Source organism: Thunnus thynnus, chromosome 6 (genome assembly GCF_963924715.1).
Source record: "Thunnus thynnus chromosome 6, fThuThy2.1, whole genome shotgun sequence".
Lineage (NCBI taxonomy): Eukaryota > Metazoa > Chordata > Actinopteri > Scombriformes > Scombridae > Thunnus > Thunnus thynnus.
In genome coordinates this window covers 6,420,136-6,434,752 of record NC_089522.1, presented here as the reverse complement: position 1 = coordinate 6,434,752, position 14,617 = coordinate 6,420,136, and the positions used below count along the sequence as shown (strand labels likewise).

Genomic DNA, 14,617 nt, shown 5'->3' with positions numbered 1-14,617 from the left:
TAGTGTTTTTCAGCTCATTATTTTTGTTTTACTGCCAACAACTTTACCGTTTAGGTTTAGTCTCACTACTCTAATCATCGTCGTTTCCAGCTGCAGCAGGCAGTTGTTTTTGGACAAGACCACTGTATGCTACCTGCCTAGCACCAACTGAAAGACAAAGTAAGCGACTAGCTAACGCATGACAAAGCACTTAGATGCTTAAGAGCCTCAATTTTTGGAGTTGGTGGAGACCCAAACAGAGCTAAAAGAAGAATGAATACAAGACTTACATTCAACAGGAGGCCAAAAACACAACTCTAAAAGAATGCTAATTTTGCTCTGTGTGTGCTGGATGTGTAAATGAGCAGTTTATAACATAAGTATATAACAGCTTTACACATTCATATGTCAGTGTTGTGTTTTTATTTGTTCTGCTACACTCCAGTAGTCAAAAAAATCATTTAATGTTAAATGAGTTAAGCTACTACCAGTGAATAAAGCTGATAGGAAGGCTACCCCTAATGAAGTCATCTGAGTTTTTTTGTAACTATTTGTAACTATTTCTTTGTGAATAAGAGTAAAATTGTTTTTTGTGTGTCTGCTAAAACTGTCTCCCTTTGGCAACTTAAAACTGCTCCTGACAGACCTGTCGACCCCAAGTTACACAATTTAGCTGCATGTGGTACATGGACAAATCTAAAGTCAATATAATGTGTAATATATTGAAATAAGAGCTTTTAATCCCCAAAGTTCTGAGGTCTAAGCTGCGTTCAAACCAAGACCGGCAGTCCAGCACTACGGTGCAGGGGTCTGCGGTGGTGGGGACGTCTTGTTTGAGGTACTGGTGAGACAATGAAATACAATCCAGAAGTCGAGTTGGAGCTACAGGTTAATGCATTTAAGGACTTATCAGAGGCCAAAATACCACACAGCAGTTTGTAATACTCAGACAGGATTTTACAACTCTGGAAAGTTATCACGATGGCAACTGCTTCATCTTTCGTCATGACGATCGCAAGGAAAACAGTCAAATACGGTGGTCACGTCACAAAGTAATCCATCAGGAATGTGCACCTTTAATATGGAACTCTATAAACTCTGCTCTCCATGACAACAAAATATTTATTTTATAATGACATAGAATAACAATATTGCCATTGGTTTGGCCTAAAACAGTGGATACTCCATTTTTTCAAATAAATGCTACATGCAACCAACAAGCACATCACTTAGTTTCCATAATGGCAATTCCAATGTGAGACTCCACAAGGGTTTTGTGTGAATTAAAGCCATCTCACAGTTGATAGGTTTAGCTATGATCTTTCCTCTTGTCTCTCAGCACACACAAAGCCTTCCTACTTATCAAAGATTCATTAGCTCACTAATATATCCATCTAGCTCTCCATGCACATCGTCCATCCATTAACACTGAGCCATATTTCTCCAGAGGGACTGCTGAGATAATGCCCTGCTCAAGGACACAGGGGGTAATACATATGAAGTGATAGCCCACCTGGGAATTGAACCCACAACCACAATGGCACATTAGCAATGGCTGCCTCTTATAAGTGATGCAGAACAGTATCATATCAGTCTCCATCCCGGAGGTGGCAGAGATCCTGCTGTTGTAATTCAGATCACTCTAACAGTGCTAAAGAAGGACTATTTCTGTATCACTCCATTCTCATCTGATGATGTGCTGACTTTGAAAAAAAAGGATTTCCTCTCTTTTCCCTACCTACTAACCATTTGTCTCCTCCGATAATAATAGCTGGGGACATTTTAACATGTGGAAGCCGGTCCAAAGTATAGTCCCAGTGATTCAGTTTCACGCTTATGCATTTGTTTTCTGCACGGAGAAAGGAGTGCCACGATTTCCACAACAGAAAACCATTTCATATGTACTTCAGATGAAGATGTTTTCAAATCACATTTTTCAGAATATGAATATATATAACTTCATAGCGTATATGACATTCATTTGAATATATTTTGAACACTACAAATTCTGCTTTTTGTCCCATACACACTTGATGTCATGCATCAAGTCATGTCATGTTCTAAATATACTGTAGCCAGTTAAAATCTGTTTATAAATTAATAAATAAATAATTTATAAATAAATAATAAAGTGAAATATTAATGCCTTTTTGGATAGACTATCGGTTATATAAAGCCCTGTCTGTGTACCTATCCTTTGTTTGCTCTGGATAAGCCAGCTGTTAAAACCACCTCATTGAGCTCCATTAAAAGTATGGTCTCCTAATGCAAAGTGTTGTGAGAGTCAGCAATAGTATTAACCTCATTTATTTTTATTAATTTATGTATGTAGGATGACTTAAATAATGCAATAAAAATATGTAAATAATTGGACTTGGTATCATAGAAAAAATGATTCAGATCAGGAGGATCAGTATTCATAACTTCTCTTTTTCATAGGAAGTCACTTTGCTGCTTTTAATCTGCATCATTATTATAAATTACTTCAATGTTAATTTAAGACATTGCAAATTTGTCAAATTTTTAACGAACTTCCAGAAAAACGTGTATAAAATATATGTAGAAGCAATATGATCATTTACAGGCAGAGCCATTGTATCACGTTTGTGTCTTCTTCCATCTGTCTCTCCTTCTCTGTGCCCCTTTGTGTCTCTCTCTCATGAAAGGCTTGACAGAGATAACACTTTTTTGCAGGCTGACGTACACTAATGTACTAATGGATAGAGGAGATGAGGAGAACGAGGGAGAGGAGAGAGGGAATGAGGAATAGAGGAGAGACGAACAGTACGCCACACACACACACATACACACACACACATAGAGATCAGGCAGGATATTCTCAAGGGAGGTAGATTTGCGGGCATCTAGCCTACCTCAGTTGGGAGAGAGAGAGCTGAAGGTGACATATACTGTAAGTGAGAGGGAAGGGAGGGGTGAGGGGTGGTTGGTGTAGACAGGAAAACTATAAGACCTGCGAAGAGTAAGTGCAGAGATGTACTGGTGGAGAGAACAGGATGATAATTCACTGAAACACTAGCGGCGCTTACAGTACTAATATTATCTCTGAAAGATTTAAACACTAGTCTTCCTTCAACAGGCTCTTAGAACGGCTTCACACACACTTTCTCACACATTCATTTAGAGAGGATCACACACAGTAGCACAAAAACAGTGCTCCACTGACACATTGATATATATTATTTCATAGACATGTCCGCATAACACACATTCACAATGAGTGTGCTACAGTTACAATTATAGTTTCAGAAACTCTCAAATCCATCCATCTATTTTCTGCCACTTATCCTGGACCAGGTCACGGTGGCATCAGACTGAGTAAGGAAACCCAGACATCCTTCACCCCGGCAACGCCCTCCAGCTCCTCCTGCGGGATCCCAAGGCGTTCCCAGGCCAGAAGAGATATGTAGTCCCTCCAACGTATTCTTGGGTCTGCCCCGGGGTCTCCTACCAGTTGGATGTGCCTGTAACACATCTAGGGGGAGGGGTCCGGGAGACATCCAGATGTCCGAACTCCTCACTCTGTCTCTAAGACTGAGCCCAGATGTCCTCCGGAGGAAACTCATTTCAGCCCCTTGTATCAGCAATCTCATTCTTTCAGTCACACATAGGTGAGGGTTGAGACATAGACCGACTGGTAAATTGAGAGCTTTGCCTTCTGGCTCAGCTGTTTCTTCACCACAACGGTGCTGATGCTGCACCGATCCACCTGTCAACCTCACGCTCCGTCTTACCCTCACTTGTGAACAAGACACTAAGACACTTGAACTCCTCCACTTGGGGCAACAACTCACTCCCATCCCAGAGGGAGCAGTCCACCTTTTTCTGGCAGAGCACCATGGCCTTAGATTTGGAGGTGCTGACTCATCCCAGCCACTTCACATTCTGCTGCAAACCATTAGTGCCTGCTGAAAGTCACGGTGTGCTGAAGCCAACAGAACCACATCATCTGCAAAAAGCAGAGAAGCAATCCTGAGGTCCCCAAACTGGACACTCTCCTTCCCCCCTCAAGATTCTGTCCATGAAAATCACAAAAGGAATCAGTGTCAAGGGACAAACGGGTGGAGCCCAACACCCATCGAGAACAACTCTGACTTACTGCCAAGAATGAGGTAATATAAGGACCACATGGCTCGCAGCAACAGCCTCAGTGCCACATATTCCTGCAGCACTGCCCACAAGGTGCCCCAGGGGACACGGTTGTAAGCCTTCTCCAAGTCCACAAAGCGCATGTAGACTGGATGTTCAAACTCCCATGACCCCTCAAGTATCCTTGCAAGGTTGAAGAGCTGGTCCACTGTTCCACTGCCAGGACGGACTCCACATTGTTCCTCCTGAATCCGAGGTTCAACAATCGGTCTCCTCTCCAGCACCCTGGCATAAGCTTTCCCTGGGAGGCTGAGTAGTGTGATCCCCTGATAGTTGGACCACACCCTCCGGTCCCCTTTTGTGAAAATGGAAACCACCACCCTGGTCTGCCAATCCACAGGCACTGTCCCCAATCTCCATGCAACACTGAAGAGGCATGCCAGCCATGACAGCCCAACAATGTCCAGAGCCCTCAGTGTCTCAAGGCGAATCGCATCTACACCCAGAGCATTACCACTGAGGAACTCTTAAATCACACTTTTGAAATAATTAAAAAAAACAGTCTTCGTGAGCATGTGCACCACTATGTGTACATATTGAATGTGTGAGAAGTGTGTGTGTGTCAGTTCAATTCTGAAGAGACACTCACTCTGGGGAGTTTCTGTTGTGTATTCTCAGAAACTAATAGGACATTACTCGGCTAACTTCTAGTTAATGGGATAAAGATGGAATTAGTGTGTTCAGGTGTTGTACTCATCTGCTCATTATGAGATTGCATTGGAGAGAAGAGAAACTCTAAGTCACACACACATACACACAAACAGTATAACAGACAGCAGCCCGACCCAAGATTATCAATCATCTCTTCCAGCCTGGTGTTTTTGCCATTTAACCAGGCTGAGCAGCCGATGCGCTACTTCAATCATCGTCTGCCAGTCTAAATGCTAGTGCTAATTAGCATTCACATGCTAAATTACCTCCCATCCCATGTTTCCTGATTAGGCTTTATCATTCTGACAGCTAGTTTTACTGCTAAGCTTGCACAGCCAATGCCTGCATTGCCATCTCAAACTCCAAGCAGAGCTCAGAAGCACTCTCATGCAATGGATACTGAGATTTGAGCAGCTGGTGTCCGGCTCGGTACGCTGCTCAAACCTGGAGGTCAGGACAAAACCAAAGTGTCACAAGATAATTTACAGATAGGGCTGCCCCCGACACAAGATATTCACACTGGACTCAGAGTAAGCACTTCAGACTGATGCATCAACTCGGTTACTGTACAAACGTGATACAAATGTGATATAATTGATCTGCTTGGGTTACTGTAATCCAGTTACAATACCATCAAGCGCACTGCACACTAAACTGATAAAACTAAACAGCCTACATGAGTCTAATGTTTTACCTAAAACGTCAGATTTCCACACAGTCAGAGAAATAAAAGTGTGCACCCTGGTATCAGTTTAGATATAAAATCCAAGAGCAGCATGGAGCGTCTCTCCTGCCAGCTGCTGACAGCGCTGTTGACTGAAGAGTCGATCACACTGGACAGTAGAGGAGGAGATGGTAGAGATGCTCGTACGCTTCTGTTTAAACAGTAGTTTAGCTGACTTCACTGTATTTAACACCGGAGCTGAGAGCTCGGAGCAGGAAACACAGTCACTCTGTTTCCATCACAGTTATAATTTAGGTCATTTAAAGACAAGAATCTGTAAAAGTTTAGAGCCTGTCATTCTGTCATCATGCGTTACTCTGTGTATAGACCTAATGACATGGCTTTAAAAAAGGAATGATGACTGACAAAATGCGAGTTGACTCAGGCTTTTATCGACTGATACATCAACTCAGAGACTTTTAGGGGCAGGCCTATTTACAAGATTACAATTCTATTAATTTTATCTCACTTTTCTCTAATCTTGGGAAGCCATATACTGTTAGATATATTCTACTGCTTAAGGGATGGCGCGCAGATGATGACTGAGTTTGCAACTGTAGGGAAACCTGTACTTAGAGGTTGTTAAGACCTAAAAGGTTGATGTCATTAAGGGGGTGATATGCTGTTAACAGGGTGTGTGAGAGTGAGGGAGGCAGATAGGATGGGGTAATATATGTCACAGCTGTCACAAACAAGCAGAGAAGAACACGTGGAGAATGTTGCCACAGAATGGATTAGATCAAGTCTGAGTGGGAGGGATGTACACTTGGAGGAGCAGGGCTGGTGAACCTTTGGTCCACCTCACTGGCCCCAGGAAGCCCCCTGAAGTCTTACCAGTATTACTCATCTCCCTGTCTCAAGGCAGTGAAGTGCAAGCATTACTGTATGTCAATCAACCGGTTGGCACAGTTACCTCAGTAGCGCTGTACTCCAATCGGTCCTGTCACTCAGGCTATCTTCCAAGATAGAAAGGAAAAGGAAAAGTAATTGGATTTGCTGCTAGCAGGGAAATGATGAAATGACATGAAACCATCCCCCCCCCCCCCCCCCCCCCCCCCCCCCCCCCCCACACACACACACACACACCCACACACACATTCACACACCTATACACCACTCTGAGTAATTCTCCCTCTGCCCCCCCCCCCCTCTCTCTGTCTTGCCTCTTTTTGTTTCTGAAATCTGGAAATACTTCAGGCTGTTGAGAGTTTCTTTTCATCTCGCCTGATGCGACGAGTGTGCCTTGTTCTCCCAGGTAGACAAAAGAGCAGACGAAATGAGGGGAATGAAAGGATTTCCAGGTTTTTACTGAGATCTGAGGAGGGTTTTTTAGGATGTTTCTGGCAAACGGCTCAGGAGGCAGACCATAGTGCAATTTCATGCTGTTAAAAACTATCGGTACTCCACCTACACCTCGTCTCCCTACAAAGTGATGTACTGTGGTGTTGAAAAGAAAAATGTAATCATGTGTGACTTTGAAGTACTGAGCAACAGTATATACTACTTATATATACTGCTGCTAGCTGGCAGGCATGAGACTGGTAGCTTTTGACAAGAAGTGACGCAGCCTGTTCTGTTGTCATACTGTGTGACGAGGCTGAATCCTAAATCCTGCAGACTATTCCCTACACTCCAAAACCCACATTCTACTGTATGCTCTGTATCCTACATCTTACTATACACCTTTTATTTTACATTAGACACCCTCCATCTCATGTCATTCATTATGCAATGCTGGATACAAGTCCTTCCCTCTATGACTCCATCATCCTACAGTATATCTTATGTGTGTTAACATTAGACCTGGTGTTATGGCCAGGAATGTGGCCCTCCCAGTAGAAAACAGCATCAATGTCAAAAGTCAAAAAAAAATCCCTGCCTCGCTTGTACGTTTGTTTTTTTTGTCCGTTTGTGGTGTCTGGATTTAGAGTGAAGTGAGACATCTGTCCTCATGTTTAGTATCTCTGCCCTGAAACGGAAACTGGAAGTGCAGTGTTTGTTGTTGTTGTTGCTGTGCTTCCTTGTGTCGCCTTTACGCTTTTAGTTTCACTCTTTTTAATCTTTCTGTTTCTAGGAAGCTTGTTTAACCCTCTGAGCTTTCCACTCACAAAAACCAAATGCCCAGCCAGTTACTCTCCTCTGGCGCCATGGTTACCATGCACCCAGCACACAACAATTAATGGTTTCATATCTTAGATCTTACATCTAACCCTAACCACCATCCTGCGACCTTCTTTTATCATCCGTTCAGCAGTAATAAAGGGCTTTAGGGCTGCAACTAACTATTATTTTCATTATCTAGTAATCTGCTGTTTCATCTCTTCATCTCTTGATCGATATTTTTTTAAATTAGGCACTAAATGTAACATTAGCCTTATCCTACTAATGACCACATCACACCAGGTCATGAAACAAGCCTTGTTTTTGACATGGGTCTCTTAATTGAATGTCCTCCACTGTGTCACATACATCCTATGAAAAAGAATGAAGGAATTACAAATAGGATGCTAATTTGTTCTGGGAAACAAACTCAAAAGTCAGAGTTGAAGTCTTACAAGGTCAACTAATCCAGTTGTGTCAGCCCTTGCATGCACAGTCAAAACCTGTAAAGAGAGAAAGTCATTAACTCAACAGTAATGGAAATGTTAGGTGAGTATTGCGCACATACATGCTGTGTGCTTAGGTAGTCAGGTCATTGTGATTAGTCATGCTGATGTAAAGCAGCACTGATTTACCCCGGTTTACATCACTATTCCCACACTGTCTCTCTCTCTCTCCATCACACATGTGACACACACTAACGCAGACAAAGACAGCAACACTTATCCGATGGACTGCTTGGGTTTAAGATTTACACTAGCGATTATGTATTCATAGATCAATCAATAAAGGGAGTTTAGCAGCCGAGACATGTCCACGCAGGCAAACACACATTTAGCAACAGTCACATTGTAAGAATTCTAATGAGTGTGAGAGTGCGTGTGTGTAGACATCAATACACTGCAGCTTTACATTTCATTAGGCCAAGAAGCACAGTTTAACTCCCAATGAATAGCAATAAAACCACACAGCCTGTAACCATCCCTCTCCATCTGCTTCAGCCTCACTTACTTTTCTCTTTCTTCCTGATAACAGCCCTATATCGCCCTTTCCCTCCTCTAAATTCTGTTTTGTACAAATCTCATTCAGTCGTTTAACAGTTGTTCTCCAATTTATTTGGAAAGCCCTAATCTAAAGCTGAAACTAATCATCTCCTTTATCACAGCATTTTTCCCAAGAAAGATTTAACTGGCACCAACAAATGTAAAGTTTTGTGAGCTGGCTATAGGTTGGATCACTGCTGATTTATTGTAATTGGTGTCCTGTCTGGCCAGTTCTCCCTGCTCATATAGACGACTGCATGTTACTGCAGCATCTGCATTGATCTATGTGAGGACACCGGCAGCCTCCACCTCCATGTTCACCTTCCTCCCTGCATCCCCGAGCACAGGAAGGCATGCCGGCTGAGGGGAAATGGGATTCCGATCAGTGGGATATCATCCAGGATCTGCTGACCCCACACACTCCACACACACACACAAATCATCTATCTACACGCACCCGCACCACTGCTGCCGCCGCTGCCCCACTGCCACATACACACACACACACAGTCCAGGGGTCAGGCACAAGGACTAGTGGGCTAGGTTTCAGTCGACTTAGCAAAACACCAGAGACAGGAAGCTGTGTAAGGAGGCATGTGTGTGTCTGTGTGTTGTGCGTATCATCATAGCCCATATAAAAGCAGTTGACAACAGCATTACTGCCACAGATATTCCACCAACTACAGAAACACACAGACTTAATGCCTAAACTGTCAAACTCACATAAAAACTGCGGCTACAGAATATTTTAAAATGCATTTGAGTTTAACAGAATGTGACAGGAAGTAAGATGTAAACACAAAGACGTCATCATTTGGAATATAACACATCTACAACTACAAAATGATAGTTGACTTGAAGGTGTTCCTAAAAAAAAACTGTAGGGAGCATTTTCTATTTTTTTTCTTCTAAAAAAAGTTAAACGCTGCTGACAGTGACAAGTGGACTCAATTTTTTTGTGTATTTTGTATCATCTATGTATTTATTCAATTATTTTAATCCTCAGGTGACAGTTTTATTTAGTCTTGGTGATACGAAGGCGCTCATACGGAGGGCTCCCTGACTCCTGCTGAGGAAAAACATAGTCAGATCTCACATGGAGGACCGATGATTGGCACACGCAACGTGTGGTCTCCTCAATGTGGTTACTTGAGTAGCACAAACACACCATAAACCCACAGACACACACACACACAAAGGGACTGCATTTGTGTATGCTTACTAGGATGGGAAATTACTGCTTGAAATGTGAAGACAGATGTTGAGTCTCCCATTGCAAACACAAGAACACAAAGACCTTCATGCCCATACCATACACACTACATGAGATATTCTCTCATAAGGTTCTCTGAAGACACAATGAATCATCTTCATCCACCATATAACCACTCAAAACACTCTGTGGCTCTTGACAATCCTGTGACTAGACCACCAAACAACACTCAAGCAAGATAAAACCCACACAGCTCCGGTTTGTCAAGCAGCGTGAGCTCCACACATCACCCGGCTTTCCCCACAGAAACACACAGACACACACATACAACCTCACCCTGTAGGAGAAAAATCTCCAAAGCTGCAGCGCTCTTTTTTTCACTCAACTTATTCTGTATGCATCATATTTGCTACATTTCAAAATCATTCAATCTCAATGCCAAAGCAGTGAAAAAAAAAAACATTTTAAGACATTCACTTTAAAGAGAAAATATGCCAAAAAGATACACACACACACACACATTCATAGCTGATATCTGCAATGAGATTTTTGATGACAAAACCATTTGTCAGCAATGCCAAAACCAATGACCATTGAAAATACATCATGAAATGACACAAAATTGCTTCAAAGCGAAAATGGTTTTCAGCAGAGCATCGAACACACACGTGCACACACAGTCACATTATTGTATTCAAGCAGGAGGATTCGAGCACCTATTTCAGTCTCGTTTTATCAGTTTTGTACATTATGACTATAATTTACGACATCCTTCATTGTGTAAAAATACATGCGATGACAAAAGCCAAACTACTCGAAATACACAAAAAAATAATACTGTTATTTGGGAAAAAAAATCAGCAAAACAGCATTGTTCCTTTACCTATGATTTCCAATTTATCCACTTTGGGCTTTGAAAAGAGCTCCTGAGCCAAAGAGGATTGAATGATCATTTAATTACACCTGCTTTAAAAGTGTAGTCCTTTACTTGAAATGAATGTGTCCATGAGTCATCAAAAATGTGACAACAGCAACAGTGCGTTCACTATAAAGAGAATAACGAGCACACACACACACACACACACACACACACTCCTGGATGCCTACCTTCTTCATACGCCCGCTGCGAGTGCCGGTGAACGCCACTGTGTGTCCGCGGTAGTCGTAGGCCGCCACAGAAGTCATGCCGTCGTCCTTGTCCACGTAAAGCGGGATGCCCTCGATGGCTGTGGTGCCCCCTAGAGGCTGGTTGAAGTCTTGGCCGCAGAAATCGTCGTCTATCTGCAACGGCTGGGATGTCGGGGGGGGGGGGATAGAAGGAGAGAAAGTCGTTAACTCCACCACTTTTTAAAAATCCCTTTCCTTGTTAAACTAACATTAATTCTTAAAGAAGAAGAAGGCTTTCCTCGTTCTCCCTGGCACTTAGTTGTCATTTTATGGTGCTGGAGAGCAGCCGAGCCGCTGCAGATTTAGTGAGGAGTGGTGTGAAATTAATGGGCGTCATTGGGAAAATTAACTTCAGTTTCATCAACTCCCTTTTTCTTTTTACTTTTTTTAAAGTGACAGAGGAGGTGAGAAAGTGAGATTTGTGTTCCATTAAAAGACAAAAACACAATCTCACCACGCAGACGCAGATAAGGCTTCAATAAACCGTGAACGGCGCCTTTCCCCTCCATCACAGCCTTTGATTATTTCATAGAGCAGTACACGATGTCAAACCAAGCAATTAAGCATCTCAGTATGGATTGAACGGATGAACAATTGTTTGCTAATGTTTTAAATATTGATTTTTCTGTATACTGCTTTGGCAATAGTAGTTTCTAATAAGAGACAAACTAATACAGGGAGTAAATCAAACAGTGTTGCAATAAATGTGGAGGGGAGGGTGAGCACATGAGCAGGACACTGGCTGAGATGACAGAGAAATGACAGGAAGTAAATTATAGGTCAGATTAGCATATCATAATCAAAGTGTCTCGCATACACACATCGCCACGGTGATATGTGGATATGTCACGCTTGATTTATGAACATGTGCGCGCTTGTGTGTGTGTGTGTGTGTGTGTGTGTGTGTGTTTGTGAGAGAGAGAGAGTGTAATAGCCGTGTCATTAAAAGCATGTGATAGCTATGTGCGCATCAGGGTGTACCTCTCACTCTGACATCTCTGACATGTGTAACGGAGATAATCGACAGTATCTGTATTACCGTGGCGACCTCACACACACATATTGAACATGCACACAATAGGAGATACACACTTTCAGGTACACGTGAATGTGAAAGGTGTAAAGACAAGCGCGCATTAAAGAACAGGAAACTGCCTGCGTAGATATGGACACATATGGACAAATATAAAAACTGTATGTGTGCACACAGATGCAGACAAACAAAAAATAAGAAGCCTAAAAAGTTTGTATAAGATTGAAACATGCATAGAGCAACACAAACACACATGCACAGGGAAGAACAAAGCACACGCACACACACACACACATACAAGCATGACTGAGCATCCCACACTACACAAATTAACATGCCAGCTTTCTCTTGTTCATTACAAGACGTATCGTCTCCATAGAGACTAATCAATCACCCTACCCCTCCAAAACAGCTAAGCTGTCAGGGAACATGTGTATTTGCGCGGGTGAGTGTGTGTGTGTGTGTGTGTGTTGCAGGTTGTAAAAAGGTTGAGAAAATGCCTGTGGCGGATGTTGTCTGCCTTCTACCAGACTTTCAAAGGCAGCCAGAAACAGCAAAGTTTAACTTCAATGTGCAAAGACAAAGTGAGACAAAGTGAGTGAGGGAGGGAGGGAGGGAGAGACGCATACACACACACACACACAACGCTTTTGGCTTTTGTATGGTTTACATAAACATGTTCTCGATTTTGGAACTGTTTTTTTTTGAGTAATTTGAGAAGGAAGAAAGGAGGACAAAGGGGTGAAAAACAAGAGCAAGTAAACAAAAGGAAGGCGAGCGAAGCGATGCGGAGAAGATGGAGACAGATATGATGAGGAGGAGAGGAGGGTGGACTAAAAAGTTTAAGAGAAAGACCGAGGGAATAAGGGGAGAGGACGGGCAGGAGGGGAAGGAAGAAGGAATAGAGTACAGAGGAGAGATGGCCATGGCTCAGTGACACTATGAACCCAAGTTTCCCTTGTTTCCTCTGATAAAGAGAGAGCAGAACCAGACCTCCCTCCCTTTCCTTCACTCATTCCCTCTCTTTTTTCCTTCACTCCTACTGCTAATCATCTTCCTCCCTCTTTTCTCTTCTCTCTCTCCACATGTTTCAAGTTCACTGGAACTGACCGTTGGGAAATCATGTCAGTCCCGGAGTTCGCTTTTTTTCTGCTTTCACATTCCTCTTCTTCTCTGAGATCTTCCTTCCTTCCTTTCAGTGCACTATCAAGATGATGAACCTGGCTTTCAAGCATTTACAGGCCACACCATAGTTGAGATAAATAACTAAATGCTTTCATATAAGTCTGTCCACCAATCTAAGAATACATTATAGAGGGAAAAAAATAGACTGGGAAGACTTTTGTGGCATGATGCTCAAATATGTCCTCCACCAAAAACCAGGCGTGCTGTCCACTTTGTGTCCAAACCAAAAAGTTTTCAGGAACATGACCGGAGTAGAAATTCTTTAACATAGTAGCTCGTGATATCATCATTCAGCCTCGACTTATTTATGCCGTGAGCCTCATACTTGTAAACTAATCTGCATTCCCAATGTCTGTCGAGCTCACACACACACACACACACACACACACGCACAGTGAGATCGCCATCTTCCCAGCGCTGTTGCCTGCATGCTGAGGACGCTAATGGTTTGTTATGTTTAGCCTGACTTGCATCATTACCATAGAGTCAACAGCTCAGATTGAGGCACAGTGGAGCGTTCAGTCGACGTGTTTTCACTGCAGACAAATGTGGCCTCACACGGACCTGACATCTGCTAGCTGTTGTGTGCCTCGTAGACATGTAATTCCTACAGTCTGCCTACTTCATCATTTCCTCTATAGCAACTCGTAGAGGTGATGCTGAAGCGTTTTCAGCCACTGATATGGAAGTGACTGAAGAACTTCATTGAAGGAAAAAGCCATTCTTATCATTTAATCACCCTCTATTTTTTAATGTCTAGGACTACAAATAGGTATTAATTGTTTTAAACACGTTTCAAGATGTGAAGCTTGTCCCAAAGTCAAAAAATTCTGATATACATGTAGTTATTCATCATCACATATGTCCAGGACAAGCTTCTAACCATCTATGGATGTCTGGAAGAAGGTCACTGTAGGAGCCAAAATGTGTTGTTATTTCTGTTTATATATTGACGTGGGCATCACGTATTGCGTCACTTACGTTGCTTGACACATGGGTGTGGTTTCCTATTATTTAACCTGTTCACTTAGGTAGTGGCGAGAGTTTTTGGACGAAGGGAGTTGGTAGAGCTCTGATATTTTCTGTTGACCGTCACCATCGTTACTATCATTACCATCGTCTGTTCATCACTTTATTTTCACAGTCAGATTGCTTTTTTGTATATTTTTTGTGCAACAGCTGCTTGTCAGACTCTTTCATTTTTGTTTATTTTTTCAATAAATCATCAGTAAAACGTCATCTGGACTTGGGGATGGTTTTGTATGGACGTGTCACATATAGGAGCCTACTAAGTTGCTAAAGTCACATTCAGATGTCTTTTCAAACCACCACTCAATGTTGATGAACTTTCATCT

General features: G+C 42.5%; 1 protein-coding gene across 6 annotated transcripts in view; it reads right to left on the bottom strand.

The window, feature by feature from the left end:
- LOC137184084 (plexin-A1-like) overlaps positions 1 to 14,617 on the bottom strand; it is a 264,898-nt gene that overhangs the window by 192,389 nt on the left and 57,892 nt on the right. For all 6 annotated transcript variants that reach the window (XM_067591429.1, XM_067591425.1, XM_067591428.1 and 3 more), the window contains one exon: positions 10,985 to 11,167. In XM_067591429.1, the coding sequence (XP_067447530.1) occupies positions 10,985 to 11,167 (183 nt within the window). The remainder of the gene's footprint in view (positions 1 to 10,984; positions 11,168 to 14,617) is intronic.